Source organism: Dromaius novaehollandiae, chromosome W (genome assembly GCF_036370855.1).
Source record: "Dromaius novaehollandiae isolate bDroNov1 chromosome W, bDroNov1.hap1, whole genome shotgun sequence".
Lineage (NCBI taxonomy): Eukaryota > Metazoa > Chordata > Aves > Casuariiformes > Dromaiidae > Dromaius > Dromaius novaehollandiae.
The window spans coordinates 3,552,181-3,570,993 of NC_088130.1; the positions used below are offsets into that span (position 1 = coordinate 3,552,181).

General features: G+C 36.8%; 1 protein-coding gene across 1 annotated transcript in view; it reads right to left on the reverse strand.

The window, feature by feature from the left end:
• Positions 1–18,813, reverse strand: part of LOC135324464 (probable global transcription activator SNF2L2) — a 136,724-nt gene that overhangs the window by 68,818 nt on the left and 49,093 nt on the right. Inside the window, exons 11-22 of the mRNA XM_064500953.1 lie at positions 17,419–17,472; positions 15,732–15,862; positions 15,443–15,503; positions 13,965–14,065; positions 13,521–13,668; positions 11,465–11,628; positions 9,612–9,678; positions 8,965–9,075; positions 6,737–6,979; positions 6,312–6,425; positions 3,771–3,878; positions 555–641 (exon numbers count right to left, since the gene is read on the reverse strand). Of these exons, the coding sequence (XP_064357023.1) occupies positions 555–641; positions 3,771–3,878; positions 6,312–6,425; positions 6,737–6,979; positions 8,965–9,075; positions 9,612–9,678; positions 11,465–11,628; positions 13,521–13,668; positions 13,965–14,065; positions 15,443–15,503; positions 15,732–15,862; positions 17,419–17,472 (1,389 nt within the window). The remainder of the gene's footprint in view (positions 1–554; positions 642–3,770; positions 3,879–6,311; positions 6,426–6,736; positions 6,980–8,964; positions 9,076–9,611; positions 9,679–11,464; positions 11,629–13,520; positions 13,669–13,964; positions 14,066–15,442; positions 15,504–15,731; positions 15,863–17,418; positions 17,473–18,813) is intronic.

Here is an 18,813-nt window from a genome sequence, read left to right on the forward strand (position 1 = left end):
TATTTGTAAATTGTAGCTACATTTTATTTATGACAATATTTTATTGTTTATTAGTATATTTATGCTTTAGCTCAGTAATGAGAAATGCTGTACAGTTAGTAAATCTTTGCTAAAAAAAGGAGGACTAAGGAGGGGGCAATTTTTGATAGATAAACTAAAAGATTAGCGCTCTGCTAGTTAACAAGGTGCTACTATATGGCATTTTAAACTGATATCTCTATTTCACAATTTAGGTTTATTTTAAGCACAGGTAGTAGAAAGCTGGTCTGGAATATCTTAAACTCAAAAAGCCTATATTTTTTAAACATGGTGCCTCAAAAAGAACAAATGCTGCAAAAGTGAACTTAAGATTACAGATGATTACAGATCTGATGACCTCTCCATTTCTTCACTTATACAGAGGAACAGAATGAGTGTGTTTCTCAAATGCGTTCTTTCCAGCACGAGTGATGTTGGCAGAGATGTTCCCTCCCACACATATAAGTTTCAATAGCAGTTTTTGACTGTTTGTCACCTGAATTAAAGACCCCCAAAATTAAACATAATAGTCTTACCTCAATATGTTGAAACATATATGGGTGATTGCATATCTTTCTCAATTGCATGATTGTGTTCATAAGAGTTTTTGCCCCACCTTTTCCCTAAGGAAACAAACAAGACAAATCAAATGATGAAACTTTTTAATGAAACTTTTGAAACTCAATTTCAAAAGACATAAAAATACTTCTACCTCAAAGTGGAACACCATTTCACCATGAAATAAAAATATCAGAAGCTGTGAAATAAGGTGCAGTTATCTTTCTGTCCAAATTCATTTATCATAAGGATGATCCAAAAAGAAAAAGAGATTGAAGACTTGCAAGTAACCTTGGAAGTGTACTACATCTCATATCTATCTATAGCAGTCACATTGGGAGGTAGTGCATCTACTGTCCTACTTACTGCTTATTTCTTATTTATACTGTTTATTTATGAAGTCATGTAAATTGTGCTGTGTCTGAACCTTCCGAGCAGGGTATGATACCAGCCAAGTACTTTTCACTTCTACAAAACCTTCTCTTGGCTGTTAACTGGATATATTTGATTCTCTTTCCAGCCCAAGTAAAATATATGGTTCTAGGCAACTAAAATGCTAGAGATAACCACACTGCATGAATCATCTTGATATTTAACACAGCACAATCTCAAGTCCTACTCTATAGTGAATCCTCTTTAGAAGCAGGATTAATTTCAGACAGTAGTTAATTCAGACATAAAAAAGCAAACCATTTCAAAAACAGAAAAACATTGTCAGGTGCTCCACTAAGCTGTGATGGTTACAATCTAATTAACACTGGTGAATACATTTGGTAACATCATCTCATATTAAGATTGCCTAACACTTCTCACTTTAAGGTCTCCTTTGATTTGCTGGAACTTTGTGAAACTGTTATCAGAGTTGGTACAATTTCCAAGCTCACTATGTGACTTAGGTGGAATTATTTTAAAATATCTCAACCAAAACGATTCAGCCATTTACAAGAGTGAGACTAGGGAAAAGTACATCATTTGATCATCTTATATTCTGGTAAAATTATTTCTGGAAAGTTCTCCCAATCATAAGTTTTGGAGCAGGGAATTGACATTTGATTGGGGGTAGTCCACATGTCAAAGCCTGTTGTTGTTCCTTTGAAAAATCTATCCCAATTTGCTCCAAACTGCAGCTTGCATTTGTTTAAGAGATGTTTACTAGAGCTTTGCAGTTTAATGAATTCTCTCTAGTCTGAGCAGATTGCAGGCCAGAGCTGCAGAATGACAAACAGGGTTTTTCCTAAAACTGTAGTTATTGAATCTTCAAAGCCAAGAGTTCTCAATGATCACCACCTCCTTCTGCTGGCACCAAGAAGCATGGATAAGTGATCCTGATTAATTAGTTACAGAAAAGAAAAAAGCTGGAGTGGGGAATGGGTGGGAGGAGGGGAAAAAATTGGACCTACGAGTATGAGGAAGTTGAGATTGGGATGTTTTGGCCAAAGAGACTAGAAAGCTAGAGGACAGCAGAGGCAATTGGAACTGGTTAAGGCAAAGAGCTGGGCAGGGGAGCAAGGAAGGAAAAAGCAGAGAGGATTCTGAGCTAATGAATAAGAAGAGAGACCAGATAAGGAGGTAAGCAGAAGGCTGGGATGCAAAATGAAATTGGGGGGAGTTACAACAAGGAACAGGATGAAAGATAGGCAATGCTGAGGTGGACATAAACCTGCTGAGGTGGATTGGGAACATGGAATGAGGGCATGGAGATGGCTGGCCTCTATTTAGTTGAGTAAGGTGACTGCACACAAATCTTGAGTCAGAGGAAGGGCAACAGGAATGGCTGTGCCAAGAAACTGGGCCTAGTTAGGCATAGAGAACTGAACTAGCAGAAGACGTTGGGATGAGGAAGAAAATAGACTGTGACATGGACCAGTCAAAGTGGTTATGACAAAAGGGGTCACAGTCAGGTGAGGAATAGGGGAAGATGAGCAGGAGAAACAACATCCATTCAAGTACCCTCTCTCTAGAACTCAGAGCAAATTGAAGACTCCCCAGTCTCATTGCTCTTCTGTCACCAAAAATGTATTAAACTCTCAACCACATCAAATGTTGCATTGTAAAAGGCAACTGCTATTAGTTATTCAGATAACTCAAACCTGAGGTCTGCATAGTGCTTCTAAATTCCCAATCATCCCGATGACCTACCTTGGATGTAAATGTGACAAATGACATTTTCTAAGGCTTAAAAATAGGAGCTACAAAATTACATTAAAAATACAACAAAAGCAAGTAAATCAATGTTGGCAAACTGCTCAGAACCTATAGAAATGAATGTCATAGAAGATCCTATGAGGAAAGGACTAACTTTGTTTTTAGAGCAGGGTTTTAATAGTCAACAGTAAACAACACATCAGACCACACCAAGAGGTTAAAACAAAATGAAATATCGAACAACAAATATCATCCATTGTGACAATGAAATCTGCAGGAGGCAGGTGGAAAAATAGTATGTGATCATATTGTATCATGAAAACGCACATAATGGAGCCAAAGTAGGGGACTGGCACACATACAAGCTGCTACATGCCATCTGCTCTGTGGTAAGTGTCTACATGATCTTACTCTGAGGAATCCCATGGTAAATCCAACCTACCTCACATCTATTGCAATGTAAAAATCTTTATTTACAGACAAGCTGATGCATGGTAACTTGCCTTCTCTACAATAACTTGATCAGGTGCCAAAGTCCTAAGATATATATTCTAATATATGACTACATGACTTTGCATCTTATTTTTCTTTTAACACCTTTTTGCATGAACAGATGTTATTTGTATGTATGAACACAGGCATACATACCCTAGCTGGCCAAAACAAGATTTGTGCTTAACTAATGGCTCTGAGAGAAAAGATGAATACCCTGTCCTAGCCAGTGCTACCACAATCCCAATTAGTCACATTTTTTTAATTGGATTAAACTCAGCCAAGGGAAAAACTGATTTTTTTTAACATTGTTCTCAGAAATGCATCTTAACTATAGTGAATACGAGGCAATATTTTACCTTATGAATAGAGAGCACAAACTATTGTCTTTTAAAACATAAACGTGTCTAATTGAGATTTCTTTCCTCAGAGATATCTGTGATAAGAACCTACTTATTAATTAAAAAAAGGAGTCATGTAGTTAACACATGATCATAATGTAATCATAATGTTCATGATCATAATGTTCCTTAGATGTTCTAGTTTCCCCTTTGTACCTTCTTATCTTTCTCAGAACCATCTGTGAGAAGGATTCCCTTGGCTTGCATGTGGCGGTACAGGATCTTCTGAAGAGCTGACATGTCACATTTGATTACATATTCAACCTAGTGTAAAAATACAATTAACAAACACAGTGTAAAGTTTTACCAAGATATAATCATCTCAGTAAGATTTTAATTCCAGGTCCTTGCCCTCCTAAGAAACAAAACAAAAACTATACATCTTTGATCTTCATCCTAAACAGAACCTTTAATTTAACCAAGCTGCAATCCACTTGCAAGCAGAGTAATGAATATTTCAAAAGATAATCTGTGGGATTTATGGTTACTACAAGACACAGTTTCTAAGGGCATGACTGCGGATTTCTAAGGGCATTGGCATGCCTGACCAACCTGATAGCCTTCTGCAATGAGATGACTGGCTGTGTGGACAAGGGGAGAGCAGTGGATGTTGTTTGCCTTGACTTTAGCAAGGGCTTTGGCACAGTCTCCCATAGTATCCTTATAGCCAAATTGGTGAGATATGAACTGGACAAGTTGATGATAAGGTAGGTGGAAATTTGGCTGGACTGCCAGGCTCAAAGGGTTGTGCTCAGTAGTACAATGTCCAACTGGCAACCAGTTATCACTGGTGTCCTTTATGGGTTAATACTTTGGCCAATACTGTTTAATGTCTTTATGAATGACCTGGATGATGGGACAGAATGCACTCTCAGCAAATTTGTGGTTGATCCTTGCCCTCTATTGAGCACTGGTGAGACCACATCTGGAGTACTGTGCCCAGCTTTGGTCTCTCCACTACAGGACAGACATGAACATACTAGAGCGAGTCCAGCGGAGAGCCACCAAGATGGTCAGAGGACTGGAGCACATGACATGAGGAGAGGCTGAGGGAACTGGGCTTGTTCAGCCTTAAGAAGACTCAGGGGAGACCTCATTGCTTTCTTCAACTACCTAATGGGAGTGTATAGAGAAGACTAACCCAGAATCTTCTTGGAAACAAGTGGCACAAGGACAAGGGGCAAAGGTCACAAGTTGGAATGTGGGAAATTTTAATTAGATATAAGGACAAATTTTCCCCATGAGGGTGGTCAAACACTAGAACAGGAACCCAGGGAGGTTGTGGGATCTCTGTCCTTGGAGATACTCAAAATTCAAGTGGACAGGGCCTGAGTAACCTGCTCTGAGCAGGGGTTTGTACTAAGAGACCTCCAAAGGTCCCTTCCAACCTATATGATTCTATGACTAAAAAAAATCAATATGTTTTTTTCATCTCAAAAGGACAGGAGGATGAGCTCACAGGTAAGAGAAATGTGAACATCCATTTAATAGCATCTTTATTAGGGGCCTGTCAGACCAGATGGAACTGTCACTAACAGACTTGTGTCACAAAGTCTGACAGTCAGAGATGTTTTTTGTTTAAACAGGGGGATGGAAATAAAAAGAAATGTGCTCCACTAAGTAACATGCAACTTATAAATCCTTTTTCTCCCATGTCTCTTAATTGATCTATCAAATATAGTGGTTCTAACTGACAGAAATTTGAAATGCGATAAAAATTTCAGTAATGAGATTTTCCTGGTAGAAAGTCGGACAAAATTTTCAGATCTATGTTTCAAGCTCAAATAATTGCTGCTATCGTGAATATGACATTTGGAGGAACAGGTCAAAATATCAATAATCTTCATAATGTTCTAATTTTTTAGATTTTTAATTAAAAGTATTTGCCTTAAATGCTATCACTGAGCATTTGTACAGATAAAGAACTCTTCATTTAGTCAATGTTAATATAACCTCACAACTCACATGTAACAACAACTTGATTTTTGTTATGGTTTTAACCCAGAAGGTTTAAGTACCAAATGCCCCCCCCCCCAACCTGCCTTCAGTTTTGTTTTTTAGTTATCATTGTGTTTTTTGGGGAAGGGTGAAAGGGGAAGGGGACTCAGGATCACAAAGGAGGGCAGGGGTATGGGTAGGTTGAGTTGCCTGGAAATAAAAATAGTAGTCTTTCAAATCAGAGCTGAATTTTACATTCTGAGATGCACAGACTGGTTAAAAGACACATGTACAAGTCAAACAAAACACTTCACACAACTCAGGAGTCCTGAAAAGTTAACTCAGGGTCAAATTCTGCTAACTTTATGAATGTCACATAGTCCTTTAGGAGTTTTAGTGAAACAATTCAGCAAGCAAAGTTTCTACTCAGTGCATAAAAGAGTGGCACAGTCTGACCCTCAGGATATGGCTGGCTTTCATTAATGCCTTGAAACCAAATACTATGGAAACAAGCTACATGTCTTATATAAACCATGGGTGACTACATACAGAATTAAAGCTGTAGGACTGAGGATTAAGACTGAGAATGCAGAAACTAGGATTCCTCAGTGGCCAGTATTTCTTCTTTGCAAAGAGTTAAAAACACACAAACCACAACAACAATAGACGCTTAATAAGTCCTCTTCTATAGGATGCATTTCAAAAAGCAACATTATATAGTGCTCAAAAAAAAGTATAAAAACCCTTCCTATTGCAAACCTTTTCTGGCAGCTGAGACTCAACCTCTTTTTTCAGTCTCCTCAACAAGAAGGGTCGGAGCACTTTGTGGAGACGGCGGATGATTAGGATAGTCTCTTCCTCATTTAAGTCCACCTACAAAAATTTATAAAAGTCACAAGAAGACAACTCAGTGCATTATGCAATGTCTTTGTGATTATGTGAAAAATTATTTCTCACTATAAATGTTTGCAGTAATTACTTGTATGTTACAACTAAATTGACTCAAAGTCCAGAAAAAGACACTTAAATGAAAACTTTTAAAGCTGTAATAAAGGTGGCTTTTAAGTATGTTAATTCTTTGAGCATAAAGGAGAGTTCAAAGACTATTCCTACAGTATGGCCTCCATTTTGTTTCTATCCTAATGGTTTGTTTCTAATGAACTTTAAGGAAACCATCACAGTACCCTTTCTCCAGTCATGGCAAATGGAGCGTTGAACCACTGTTCAAAGGTGCTGCAGCTCTTGAAAATGGTAGGGAGGAGGAAGTTGAGGAGAGCCCAAAGTTCAGGCAATTTGTTTTGCAGTGGAGTCCCAGTCAACAGTATCCGCCTAGGGGCCACATAGTGCGTGTTCAAGACCTGAGTCAGCTTGCAGTGATGGTTCTTCATTCGATGGCCTTCATCTACTATCATGTATTTCCATCGAATCTGCAAGAAGAAAAGCCGTTAAAGAAAAAGCAGATCAGAGATCATCAGAATTGGAGCCAAATTCCTCCCAGTAAGGTTTAAAATAGGAACATTTCAAAGCTGAAACATCAGTCATTATTGTTGAATGACTGGAAAGCCAAATCTGGCATTATCCAAGCATTAGTGGCCTCACAAGCAACAATAGGAGAAACAAACACTAGGAAGGCTACATCTATAAATAAGCTTGCATCAGCAAACAGCCGATTCCTCCCATTTCTTGGGAAGAAATCAGGAGACTGGCACTGTAAGGCCAGAATTTGTCTTACTGGGGAAGAAAAAGAGCACAAGAAATCCAAATGAAACTGTCAGAAAGAAGAAACTAGACAGGAGGCAAAGGCATTTTCAGGTGAAATAACTGTATTCTCCCAGAAGACAGTAACCCTGAACTTTGCTTTGATTCAGCTAATCCCTTTCTTCTAACCCCAAAATGAAGCAACATAATTAAGGACATCTCAGTCACTGCATCTTCTTAAATAAAGCTTTAATGCAGTCAGAGAAGATGCTGAAAGAAAACTGCCAGGGTCTTTATTACTTTCTGTGCTAAGACATGGATAGCCAACCTATACTCCATAGGATGAATTTGGTGGGCCACTACTTGAACCTCAGCACCTCAGTGATTCAGAGAGTTCTTTAGATTGGTCCTTTCAGACACTTCATGTCAGCTATTTAGGTTTTTATTGTTTTTAAAGCAGATACTGCCTCAACCTCCTTTGTTACAGATGTCAAGCTTTCAGTGCCTCTTGCTTCTTTATACTCTTGCTGAGACGCTCAGTGATTGGCAAGAAATGGGCCAGATAAACAGTAAACAAGCATGTGTCACATAACCAAAAATATAATTATCCCCCCCCCCCATCATCAGATGTTGGCCATATATCCAAATCCTAGGCCATGTGACCAGAGGCTTCATGTAAGTCAGGTCACATGCCAGGGGCATGCCAATCATAAACCAGAGGATACCTCTGTTTGTAGTTATGTGTAACATCTGAGTCACATGATGGGGTGTGCATGTGTCTACAGCAACATAACAAGGCTATGAGATGCTGATCATATGATCAGTAAGGCCTCAGTTTGTAGTCCTCAAGTGTTTTCATCAGATGCTACATAGTCCCATTGCACAGGAAAGGTTGGGTGACACACTGCTGTTCCCTGCTCTTATCTTTTAGCAAGGGTGGGCAAAAACTGGAGGGATAGAAAAACCGTATAGACTAAAACTGTTTTCAACCATTCAGAATTATGCTAAGATGATGTACTGTCTTTGTTCCAGAGAGGACAAATGAGAGATCTAAATATATAATAGGATAAAAGGAAGACAATAAGATCACAAGGTTTCTCAGTATGGCAAAATATACCTACCTGGCCAGGTTTGTGTGTATTTTATAAAATACTCTTACACTACCATACAGTTTTCAAATTAATTCATTACATCTGAGGCACCAATATCCACAGATCAGTTTGTGAGCTTTTAAAAACCGAGCCTTATGTAATAAAGTGTCTGGATATCAAATTCATGATATAGGTGGCCACTTGGGAAAAACACACCATGCGGCTAGAGAGGTTGTAATAATAGCAAGCTTCAGCTCTGAAACAGAACTAGAAAAGTAGGGTCAAGACAGCAGATTAGGATAAATGCTATTAGGCATTGGAAAGAAAAATCACACTTTTCTAGAGGCAGGTAAGTCTACAGTACTGACAAAATTCCAGAGCAAAAAAATTCTTCTCTGAATCATATCCAGGAAAATCCTGGTGTTTTCAGGAAGGAGAGGTGAGACTGAGAAGTCCAATTGTCAACAGAGGAATCAAAAAGTAGATGAAAGGATTATTTTTTTAGCAAGAAAAAACAACAATCTAGGACTATAAAAACAAAAACAGGTGTTTTGTGCTAGGCACCAAATAAGATGATATCTTGAAGGGTTTGCTGTTAAGAGATAACAGACATTCATTATTACCTTAGCAAGAATATGTTTGTCCTTTATTATGTATTCATAAGTAGTTAAAAGAACATTAAATTTTCCACTTCGAAGCTGAGGAACAAGTGAGCGACGCATGGCAGGTGTCCCCTAAAAGAGAGACAAAGGATGAAGAAAACAGATATGCCTATCTTTCTATGTAATACAGTCATGAATTAGCAGAGGAAGAACAAATATATGACCTTGTAATCCTGCAAAATCATACACAATGTATTGATATATTTCCTTAACTGGATGCTGGATTGTAAAGCTCTGTTTATACTGGAATGGAAGCATACAGCCAGCAGTCTAGTCTCCTTAGTAATTGCTTGGCTTTATAGGAACTGCAGTAGCCAAACAACAAAATATTCAGCTGTATACAGTGTGCAGTATTTATCATTTGTATTACTCTCAGCAAATCCTTGCAATATGATATTTAACAATTTTCTTCTGCATTTCACTAACTGAAAGTAATTACAGTTTATTACAGTAATCTTCTTGGGATGATTAACTCTCACTGCTTAGTACATGATGTATATGACAAAACTTTACAAGTAAACAGTTTACAAATGAATGTATGGGCTGAGGAAAAAACAGGGTTTATTCTTTCAGCTTTATGTTCATATATAAAAAAAAAAAAATCAAACCTTGTAAGATATTTTCACCACAGAAGGAGCCCATTTGTCAAATTCGTATGTCCAGTTGGATAAAGTCCTAAATAAGAGATTAATATGCAAAAATAATATATTTTATTATTTGTTCAAAAAAAATTTAAACTTCATAATTATGCCATCTGTTTCCCAATGAATGCTGGATTCTCAATACTTTTCTTGCACCCCCTATAATAAACAGTATATTAAAAAAGAAGCACATAATATATTGTATCAGAATATCTGTATCTTTATTTGAGAGGGGAGGAAATAGAAAAAAAGTGGGAAAAATGTCTCTTCCCTTTATATTAAGGGGCTTCTTTCAGACCAATTCAGCAAAGTATTTTAAGTATACCTTTGTATTTTGAGACATACTAAGGGGAAGACATACCTACATAGAAAAAGACTTGTGTGTCATTGTAAGCTGCTCATCTCTCATAAATCGAGCCTGCAACTTTTCAGATATAGCCATATGAAGTCTACAGTAAAATACATCTGTATTCAGCTGTAATGATATGCTATTGCCACTATGCAGCTTCATTTTTGCACTGTATGGTTTCAGCTGTATGATCATAATGAACAGTGAACAGTGAAACAGTGAACAGAAAAAGTGGATTGCCAGCATGATATGGCAACAGAAAATATCATTTTTGCTTGTGAGGTCATTGGATATGTCAGGGCAGTGCCAACCTGGTCCAATGTGTGTCGGGGGAAGGGGGGGGGAAGAGAGGGAAGAAAGGGTTTTAATATGGCTAAAGGTACTCCTTCAGCTCCTCTCTCAGAAACTTAAAAAGGTTGTTACTGAGTACTTTAAAAATATCTGAGTTTTTCCACTGTATCCTTCTGAAAACTTACTTCCCCTTACACTTCCCCTTTGTTTTTATAACTTTGTTTTAAATGATAGGTTTTTCCCAGCCATTTCCTTTCACACTAGAGCTCATCATTTGTTTCCATAGAATTAGGCAAAGCTCTGGCATTTATGTTAGTCAGTGGCTACTGCAGCAGAGCCAGTTCATTAATAAAACACATCCCAGGCCTACCACGCACCCGTGTGTTCTGCACAATTGATAGCTTTCCCAACAAAAGGATGGTGGATGAATTCTCTACTTAAAAGGACAAGGAATTTCCATACACAACTGTAAGACACATCATTAAGAGCCAAAGAAAGCCCTGCAAAAGCTTTTCAGTGCCTGGCAGTATTCATTTAAAGCAAAACCTTTCATGAAGACAAAAGCTACAGATTAAAACCTTTCTTGTGGAGAAAAGTAAAACACATTTCAAAAAAATATCACAATAAATAAAGCAATAGCATGGAGGGCCAGGGAAAAGGAGAAAGGGGAAACATGTCAAATAATCATACTCTGGACAGAGTTTTGTGACCAAGGCGTGAATACAATGGATTTTTCTACATATAGGGCAGCTACTTACATTGTATTTAGAAGAAAATCCAGTATCATTAGAGCACAATTACCTAATTCTTAATGTGGTGCCTTTTAAAGAACTAACAACAGATTGCAAGTATCACATTTAAAGCTGAATGGGGAAAACTGCAGGCATATAATACAAAAGAAGAAAAGTAGCATTCCTCTCTTGTGGCTAACGTGAAGAGTAAGTAACAGTGAGTAGAACACACTAAGCATGTCGGCAGAGTGAACAGTGAAATTAATGAAACCAAGTATTTTTATCAGCCATCTGGTCATTCTTCCAGTTGGGAAGAAATAATCAGAGTACATGCTTAGTGTCATTCCAAGATGCACCTCATCTTGTCCTTATGTGAAAAACAAGTACATGTTGCTAATAAACCAGTCTGCAATACATATAATAATAGCAGAATGAGTTTCTTTACTTACGAAAGGGGAACAATGATGAGATAGGGGCCATTTAGTCTTTTGTGCTCCATCAGATAAGTGATGAGTGCAATAGTCTGTATGGTTTTTCCTAGCCCCATTTCATCAGCTAAAATTCCATTCAAATTGTTATTATAGAGTGAAACCATCCATTCCAGGCCCTGGAGCTGAAATGAATAACCATTTCAATTATTTGAAATCCACATAGGTAGATAGTACTAATTTTAAAGAAGCAAGGTTCTCACTTCTCTAACTACTTAGATGCTGTGTTTCCTTTCACAGTACTATGTGCATGTGGTTCCCAGTATGTCTTAGAAAAGGTGATACGACTTACATGAAAGTCATCACTGCTATTTAGGGCCAGTATGGCCCATGCTACAAAGTCAGATTTTATATATACTAAAGTTTTTTTGTATTGTAGGCAGACTAACACTGCCATCCATACTTAAGGTTGCTTAACACTTACCACTAAAAGATTCTGTTCTTTAATTTAGACACTATCAAATTTAAAACCTTTGGAGTAAAATTTCATGCCAGATATCTGTCTCAATCAAAACTTTCTCAAAGCCAAACCTATCAAGTCTCATGCACTAGGCACAAGACGCTCACATTTGGCTCTACCTCACACTCCCTGACTGTATCACTGACATCTTGAATCTCTTGTAGTACACATCCATTTAGTGTTTGCTGTCCACAACAGCATGTGTCAGAATAGGCCCACTGATCAACTACATCTGGCATGTAGAATCCCAGAGCTGGGAAGAAGCCGCAACACTGTAGTAAGGAATATCTACCTAGTAGGGCTAGCTAGAAGGCACACTCTACTGCATCCTAGCATGGTAACTACTTCCTTGTCACATAGTCTTCTATGCATGTACATATCGCATTACCCCATAAAAGTGCAATCTAGACATATTCCCACTTCTACAATCCAGATGTTTGATGAGTCTCATGCATGGATAGAGAAGCAAATTGACAGGTCTGAGAAAGTTCAGCTAAGAAGTATGGGGAAAACATTGCATGTCAAAAGTAATCTGTTGTACCCATGAAAGTTTATCCAAAATAATATGATCAATTTATCAGCTTCCCACATATGCTGATTGATTTATATTTAGGTACTAAATTCTCTGAAGACTGTCTTTACTGAAATGTCAAGTGGAACTTGTTCTGCAATTGTCTCCCACTTACAAGTGGCTGCAGAATTGCTAATAGGGAAACTCTTTCCTATGTCATCAATCCCCCTCCACTGACATGTATCAACGTGGAGAAGGAAGAGGCAGCCTATTTAAAATCAAGAATGAAGAACATGTGAAAAAGGAAAAAAAGAGAAGGAAGTTGGGGCAGGAAAAAATGGATAAGATCTAGAGGACAGAGAAGGGCATAAGAGTCAAAGGGAGAGTGATAGTACAAGAACCAAAACCAGGCCTCAACGCTCCTGGTGTAAAGCTCTCTGGAAAAGTGTGCACCTTATCTCTAACACTAACAATACGTATATAAAACTAACATTGTATAGAACAATTTTACCAATTCAATCAGTAGAGATCCACACCGAGGTAGTAAAGGCCCAAATTTTAAAATTTTTAAATATTAAAAGAAGAAAAATATCATTAAAAAACAAATTAAAATAATAAGCAAAAATCAACTGGGTTGATGGGAAGGAGGGCAAAACCAAAACACTATTGGTGTGCAATGAAAAGAGATGATTACAGGTATATGTAGAAAGTTGATGTTATTATTTAAGCAGTATGCATGACATTTTATCCAGGATAGAAGACTAGATCCCCTTTGTCTATATGCTCATCAATTTCTAACCTAATAGGTATCTTTTGTTTCTGCACACATTTTCAAACAGTTTGTCATTTTAAGTACTGTAATAAAATGTCTAGCATAATGCAAGGTTTAAATATTTTAACATGCTTTACTCAATGAAAAGTATATTATACAGGAACCTGGCCATTATTATGCAACTGTCAGCTTTAGAGCAAGACTCTACTTCAGGGCATTATTTTGAATAAAAGGTTTTGGAACTTCTTAAGTTAACTCCAGCTAGATTTCTTACCTGATAATGTTTTAGTGTACCATTAATAAGAAGAGAAGACTGCTTCTCCACCCTCTCTGTGATTGCATGAGCAACAGTGTAGTAGGATTGAGACCCTCTAGCATTATATTGCATACTGTATTCATCATCCACATCTTGTTTGGCTGTCCTGGAAAACAGAAAAAGAATAAAGGTAAATTCCCACAAATACATATATTTTTCAATACAGTTCACTTATTTATACAAGTGGTAAAGAGGCAGTGGAAATCCCCAACTGTGGGAAGTGCATCCTTAGAGGAATACAAGTTATTTTTTAAGTAGCACGCAAGTACTACCAAGTGGCCATATTTCTTCTCCTGTACATGCATGTCACAGGTGCTACTGCAACCAGCCACTCATGGTGATCTAGAGCAAGCAAATTTTGAGGACAGGACAGGACAGGAGAAAGGAGAATCCAAAGCTCACTCAATGATTTGTTTGGCATCTTTCTCAGAAACTTCCTCGCTGTTAGGATCCAGAAGTATCTTCTCATCTGCTTCTAACCTGCTTGATTCTTCTTCATCATCCTAGAGAAGATGGAAAAAGGACAGGAAGATGTTGTGCTCTCCAATGCTTCTCAGTCATAACTTTGGCTAACACTCATATATTTATCAACAACTTTCACTGAACTATGCTTTATACTGACAGGAGCCTGAACCAAAAAGTTCAACTGACAGCTATCTTGACACACTGCAACAAAAAAAAAAAAATTTGGCATAGATTAACTAACAGAAAGTCACACTACTTTAAGAAAAAGTATTTTTCTTTTCAATGCTCTCATTTATAAAAATCTTACTCTGCCTGCCCTGCTCATGGAGCATATTATGCACATGTTTGTATCATATTCAAGATGCACAGACAGCTTAAAAAACCTGTCAAGAGCTGCTGCATTCATGCTGTTTTAAGCTTTTGGTTTATTATTTTTTTAAAAAAACAGATTACATTTTTAATCTTTGTTTATAATTTCTCTTCTAGCTACAGTTGCAATAGATGACAAATGGGTAAATTTTTCTGATTTTACTGGGGGGGCTCTTCAACAATACTTGAACCCTTTGAAGAAAAGGGTATTGTGCAACAATTTAAATTCTTACTGATAAAGTAGAGTAAAATATTGCTCTAAAATATTACATCTATCAGAGATGATATAGGCAGACAAATGAGTGTACCCAACTATGTCTTATTACATTGGCCCTATTTCATCTCTCTTCTTCCCTGAAATATCTTCGCCACCTGTCTTTACTGAGGAATTACCAAGGTAAAAAAGTCAAAATGACTCCGAAAGCTTACAAATGCTGACATGCAACTGTAAAAATTAAGGTCTTTGTATGTGCTTTGTAGAAAATGATCCTAATGAACTTTTGCAATTTACTGATTCAAAACACCTGAGTCAGAATCACACCACAATCAATGAAATTTGTCTTTTCTCATCCTGTCAATGGGCAATACTGCAATGTTACACTGTAATGTAAAGACTAGGAAGGATTGCTTTCTGTAGAAAAGTATTATATAATGGATAAAAGAGGCATCCAGAGGATAAAAGATGTTAACTTTATTCAGCATAAAGCCACTGTATGTCCTTTCAAGAGGTTTATTTTAAAATAGGAACCTGCTTGTCTGCTCTGGGACATGATTATTAATAATCAGAGTAAAACACGTTCTCTCTTCCCCTCACCCAGATTATCAGGTAGGCATTTACAGCACATAAAACAGACAAATGCTATGCAGTGAACAGCATTGTTAAAAAGATGTATTTTAATGTATGTATTATGTTTAAAACAATTAGACACTTTGCTACTGCATTTCTTTAAGCCTATGAAAAAAGGGGAAAATTTCATACAGGAAAATAATGTTTTTTGCTCTACTGCACTGCTAGATGTGAAATAATAAAAAAAAAGCACACCTACCTCCTCCTCATATTCAGAGCCACTTTCATCTTCACTGTCTGACCTAGGAGCAACTTCATAGCTGTACAGAAAAGACAAAAGAATATGAAATAGAAATACAAAGGAGGAATGGAATAGGTTCAATACATCTCCTACTCAGTTTACAATTAATAAATTAAAAGGCAAATGGAATAGATAACAAAGATGGTTTCATCAAAAATAGCTATGCAACTGACACCCCCTCCCCATAAAAAAACAAAACCAAAAACAAATACAAAAAACAAATTTCACTGGTTTCCTAGCTACTTACCCAGGGTTCATTTCCAGCCAGGCATCTAGCTGACTTGCTTTTGGTGCTTCTGGTCCAAGAAGAACTTTGCCTGTTTCAGTGTGAGTCACTTTGACTGGAAGGTCACTCATCTGACTGCTCTCATCTATGGGCTAAAAATTCAGATGAAATCTTATATTATAAAATAACTGGTCTTCCTGTGTTTGCCACATGTAATGAAGAGAGCTAACAGCAACTGCAAAGTTATGACTGAACAAGCAGTGAAGTTAATGTGTTACTGAAGCCTCAGCTTCCCACACTGCTACCAAGCCAACACTGTCACAGTATTTCTGTGTGTAACATATCTCTACATATAATATCCACACATGCATCACAGTATTCCAAGTAAATGAAAGAGAGTAGTGTGGAACAGAAGTAACTGTTGACCTCTCTGAAAGAAGAAAGTATATTATGCTTACAGTCCTTTCACTCTTGCTACTTATACTGATGGAGATCTATCAGGAAAAAAACATTGAGCTTACAGCCTTTGTCTTTCTTTATGGATGGAGAAATAGAGCTGTAACATTTTAATTAAATTTTTAAGCAAAGAAGGCCTAATTAAAGATTCACTGTCCTGACTCCTTCCACTTACTCTGGTGCTCTAACAAAACAAAAAAGAGCAGAATTATTTCTCTGATATTTCTTTGGCCTTCTCAACTCACATATTTTCCACTTTATAAACTATTTTGGCTAAAGATGTTCTTTTTAATAATAATAATCACAATAAAGAACCCTTTCCCAAGATATACAAACACAAAACTGGAAAAAAATGTGAACAGATATAAAGATGACTTACAGTGAGTATAAAACTTACTCCTCTTTCCATAAATGATTAAGTTATAGCAATATATGTCCATTTTCCTGGTGTAACTCTATCTACATTAAAGGATTTGGCTGTACTTCTTTAACTACACCAGCAAAGATATTATTTTCATGTGTAAATAAGACTAAAATAATAAGCAGAATTTTCAAGTTGTCTTTACACATAAATGAGTAATAAATGACTAACAGTATAGCTCTTAATGAGGCAGCATATACCCCCCTCTTCTTCTATTGCAAAAAAAAAAAAAAAAAAAAAGAGCTAAGTGTTCAAAGAACAACACGGGAAAACATTTCATTTTCAGTTGCTTCCAAGGGACAAAGCACCTTCAGTTATCTTGAGAAGCCATTGTGACTTTTGTGACAGAAAGGCAATTGATGTGCAACATCAATAATGTATTTTCTAGTAATGAGATGATATATTGTGCTTACAACTGCATTTTGAAAAATAAATGATGTACTATACATGGATTTTGATCTCAAGAAAAACATTTATTTTTAAGTGTCTGCCAAAGCTGAAAAGGATTTTTCAGTGTACTCAGTGATAGACTGATTCAATGTACCTTTGTTGTAAACTTCAACTCTTTGAAGAAAAACAATTGTTAATCCAGACTGTTTTTCTCCTGGTTATAAACAACAGGTCTTTTTTAGGCATTTATGGACATCTTTTTTTTTAAGCTATGGCAGTGGTATATGACCTCTACAAATTCCTTCACTCCTATGTACTGCCTGAACAGAGAGGTCAGATGTCTGGAATACAATTTAATCTTTTACCACCAAGCTCTGAGAAAATTTTAAAAAAATCAAACAAACCCTACAATCAAACTAAAAAGGCTTGTAAAATTCTTACCTCTCCATCAGGACCAAGACCAGATCCCATTCCTTCTGCATTTTCTTCTGCCTTCTACAACAAATAGAGGCAAAACTATTATAAGTCAAGTTATGAGCATAAAAATATTTTACATGATGAAAGCATTCTGGAACATAAACAGCTTTTTGCTTTGTATTTGCATAGCCTGGGATGGATATGAATAAAGATATGGATGGATGTAGGTGGAGATATATATACACAGGTACTACTGCACACACAGCACTTAAGAGTATTAATGGGAAATCTACAACCCCCTTAGTTGTCTTGGTAAATCTGTGCCTGGTAAGTGGATAGCCTACTGGATTTCTGGTCCAGAAGAAGCTACATCTTTACTTTGGAGGCAGAGGACTGCTTCTACATTAAAAACATTATTAACAAAATATACGGCTGTCCTGGAGATGGATAGAGGGGATAAGGAATGTTTGGTTTTGGTCAGTCATTTCAAAATTGTCCATTTATTACATATTGGCGTTTATTACCACATGTAGAGCACTGCTTTTAAATGATCTATATATAAAGATTTTAAGTGGTATGTATTTTTGGTGTCCAAACACTACAAAGCTAAACTGTCAGGAATATTAGCTACAGCAGTCTTTGTTTATATACAGCAAGCAAATGAAATTTCTGAGACACTATTTCTTATAGCTGATAGTAAGAGCATTCACACCATGAAAACTAGAGATGGAAATGGGCTATTAAGGCCGTCTTACCCATCCTCTGGAAGGAAAAGGAATTTAGGGGTCACAAAAATGACAAACTATTATTTAATTATCACTTATAGATTTTTTTTTCATAAATTTGCTTGGAAATATTTAATAACATACAAAGGAGATTTTCAAAAGGCTTAAATTAAATGGTTAGAATATAGACAATGAGCAATACTACTTGCAGAATAACCATTTATACAAAATAAACCTATTAAAGTTCTCTTTCTCTGGCTATTTCCAATGGTCCTACAAACCAAATATGGGACTGAGTTTAGAATCTAGAGGTCTAAATAAGCAGTTCTATATGTTACAATTGAATAAACTAGCTTTTTCTGATATACTCTATTTTGGACTGTCATACCTTATTTCTAATTTACATGGTCAGCCCATTTTTGCCTATGGGAAGTTTATCAGTAAATCAGATGTTTTCAACCCACAAGTTTCTAATCCCATCTGCTTCTTGCCATCTTTGGAATAATGTTAGCATAGTAAAGATACAGCATTTCCTACAACAGACTTCAGAGAAATATGAATTCATTCAGTATTAAGAATTAAGCAGTGTAGAAGATTCCAGGCACTCTAATCTCTGTAAGACAACTGGAGATCACTGCATTTACCAATGTTAAAATGGGGTTTGAGGGGGAAGTGGGATAAAAATGTTAGTTGT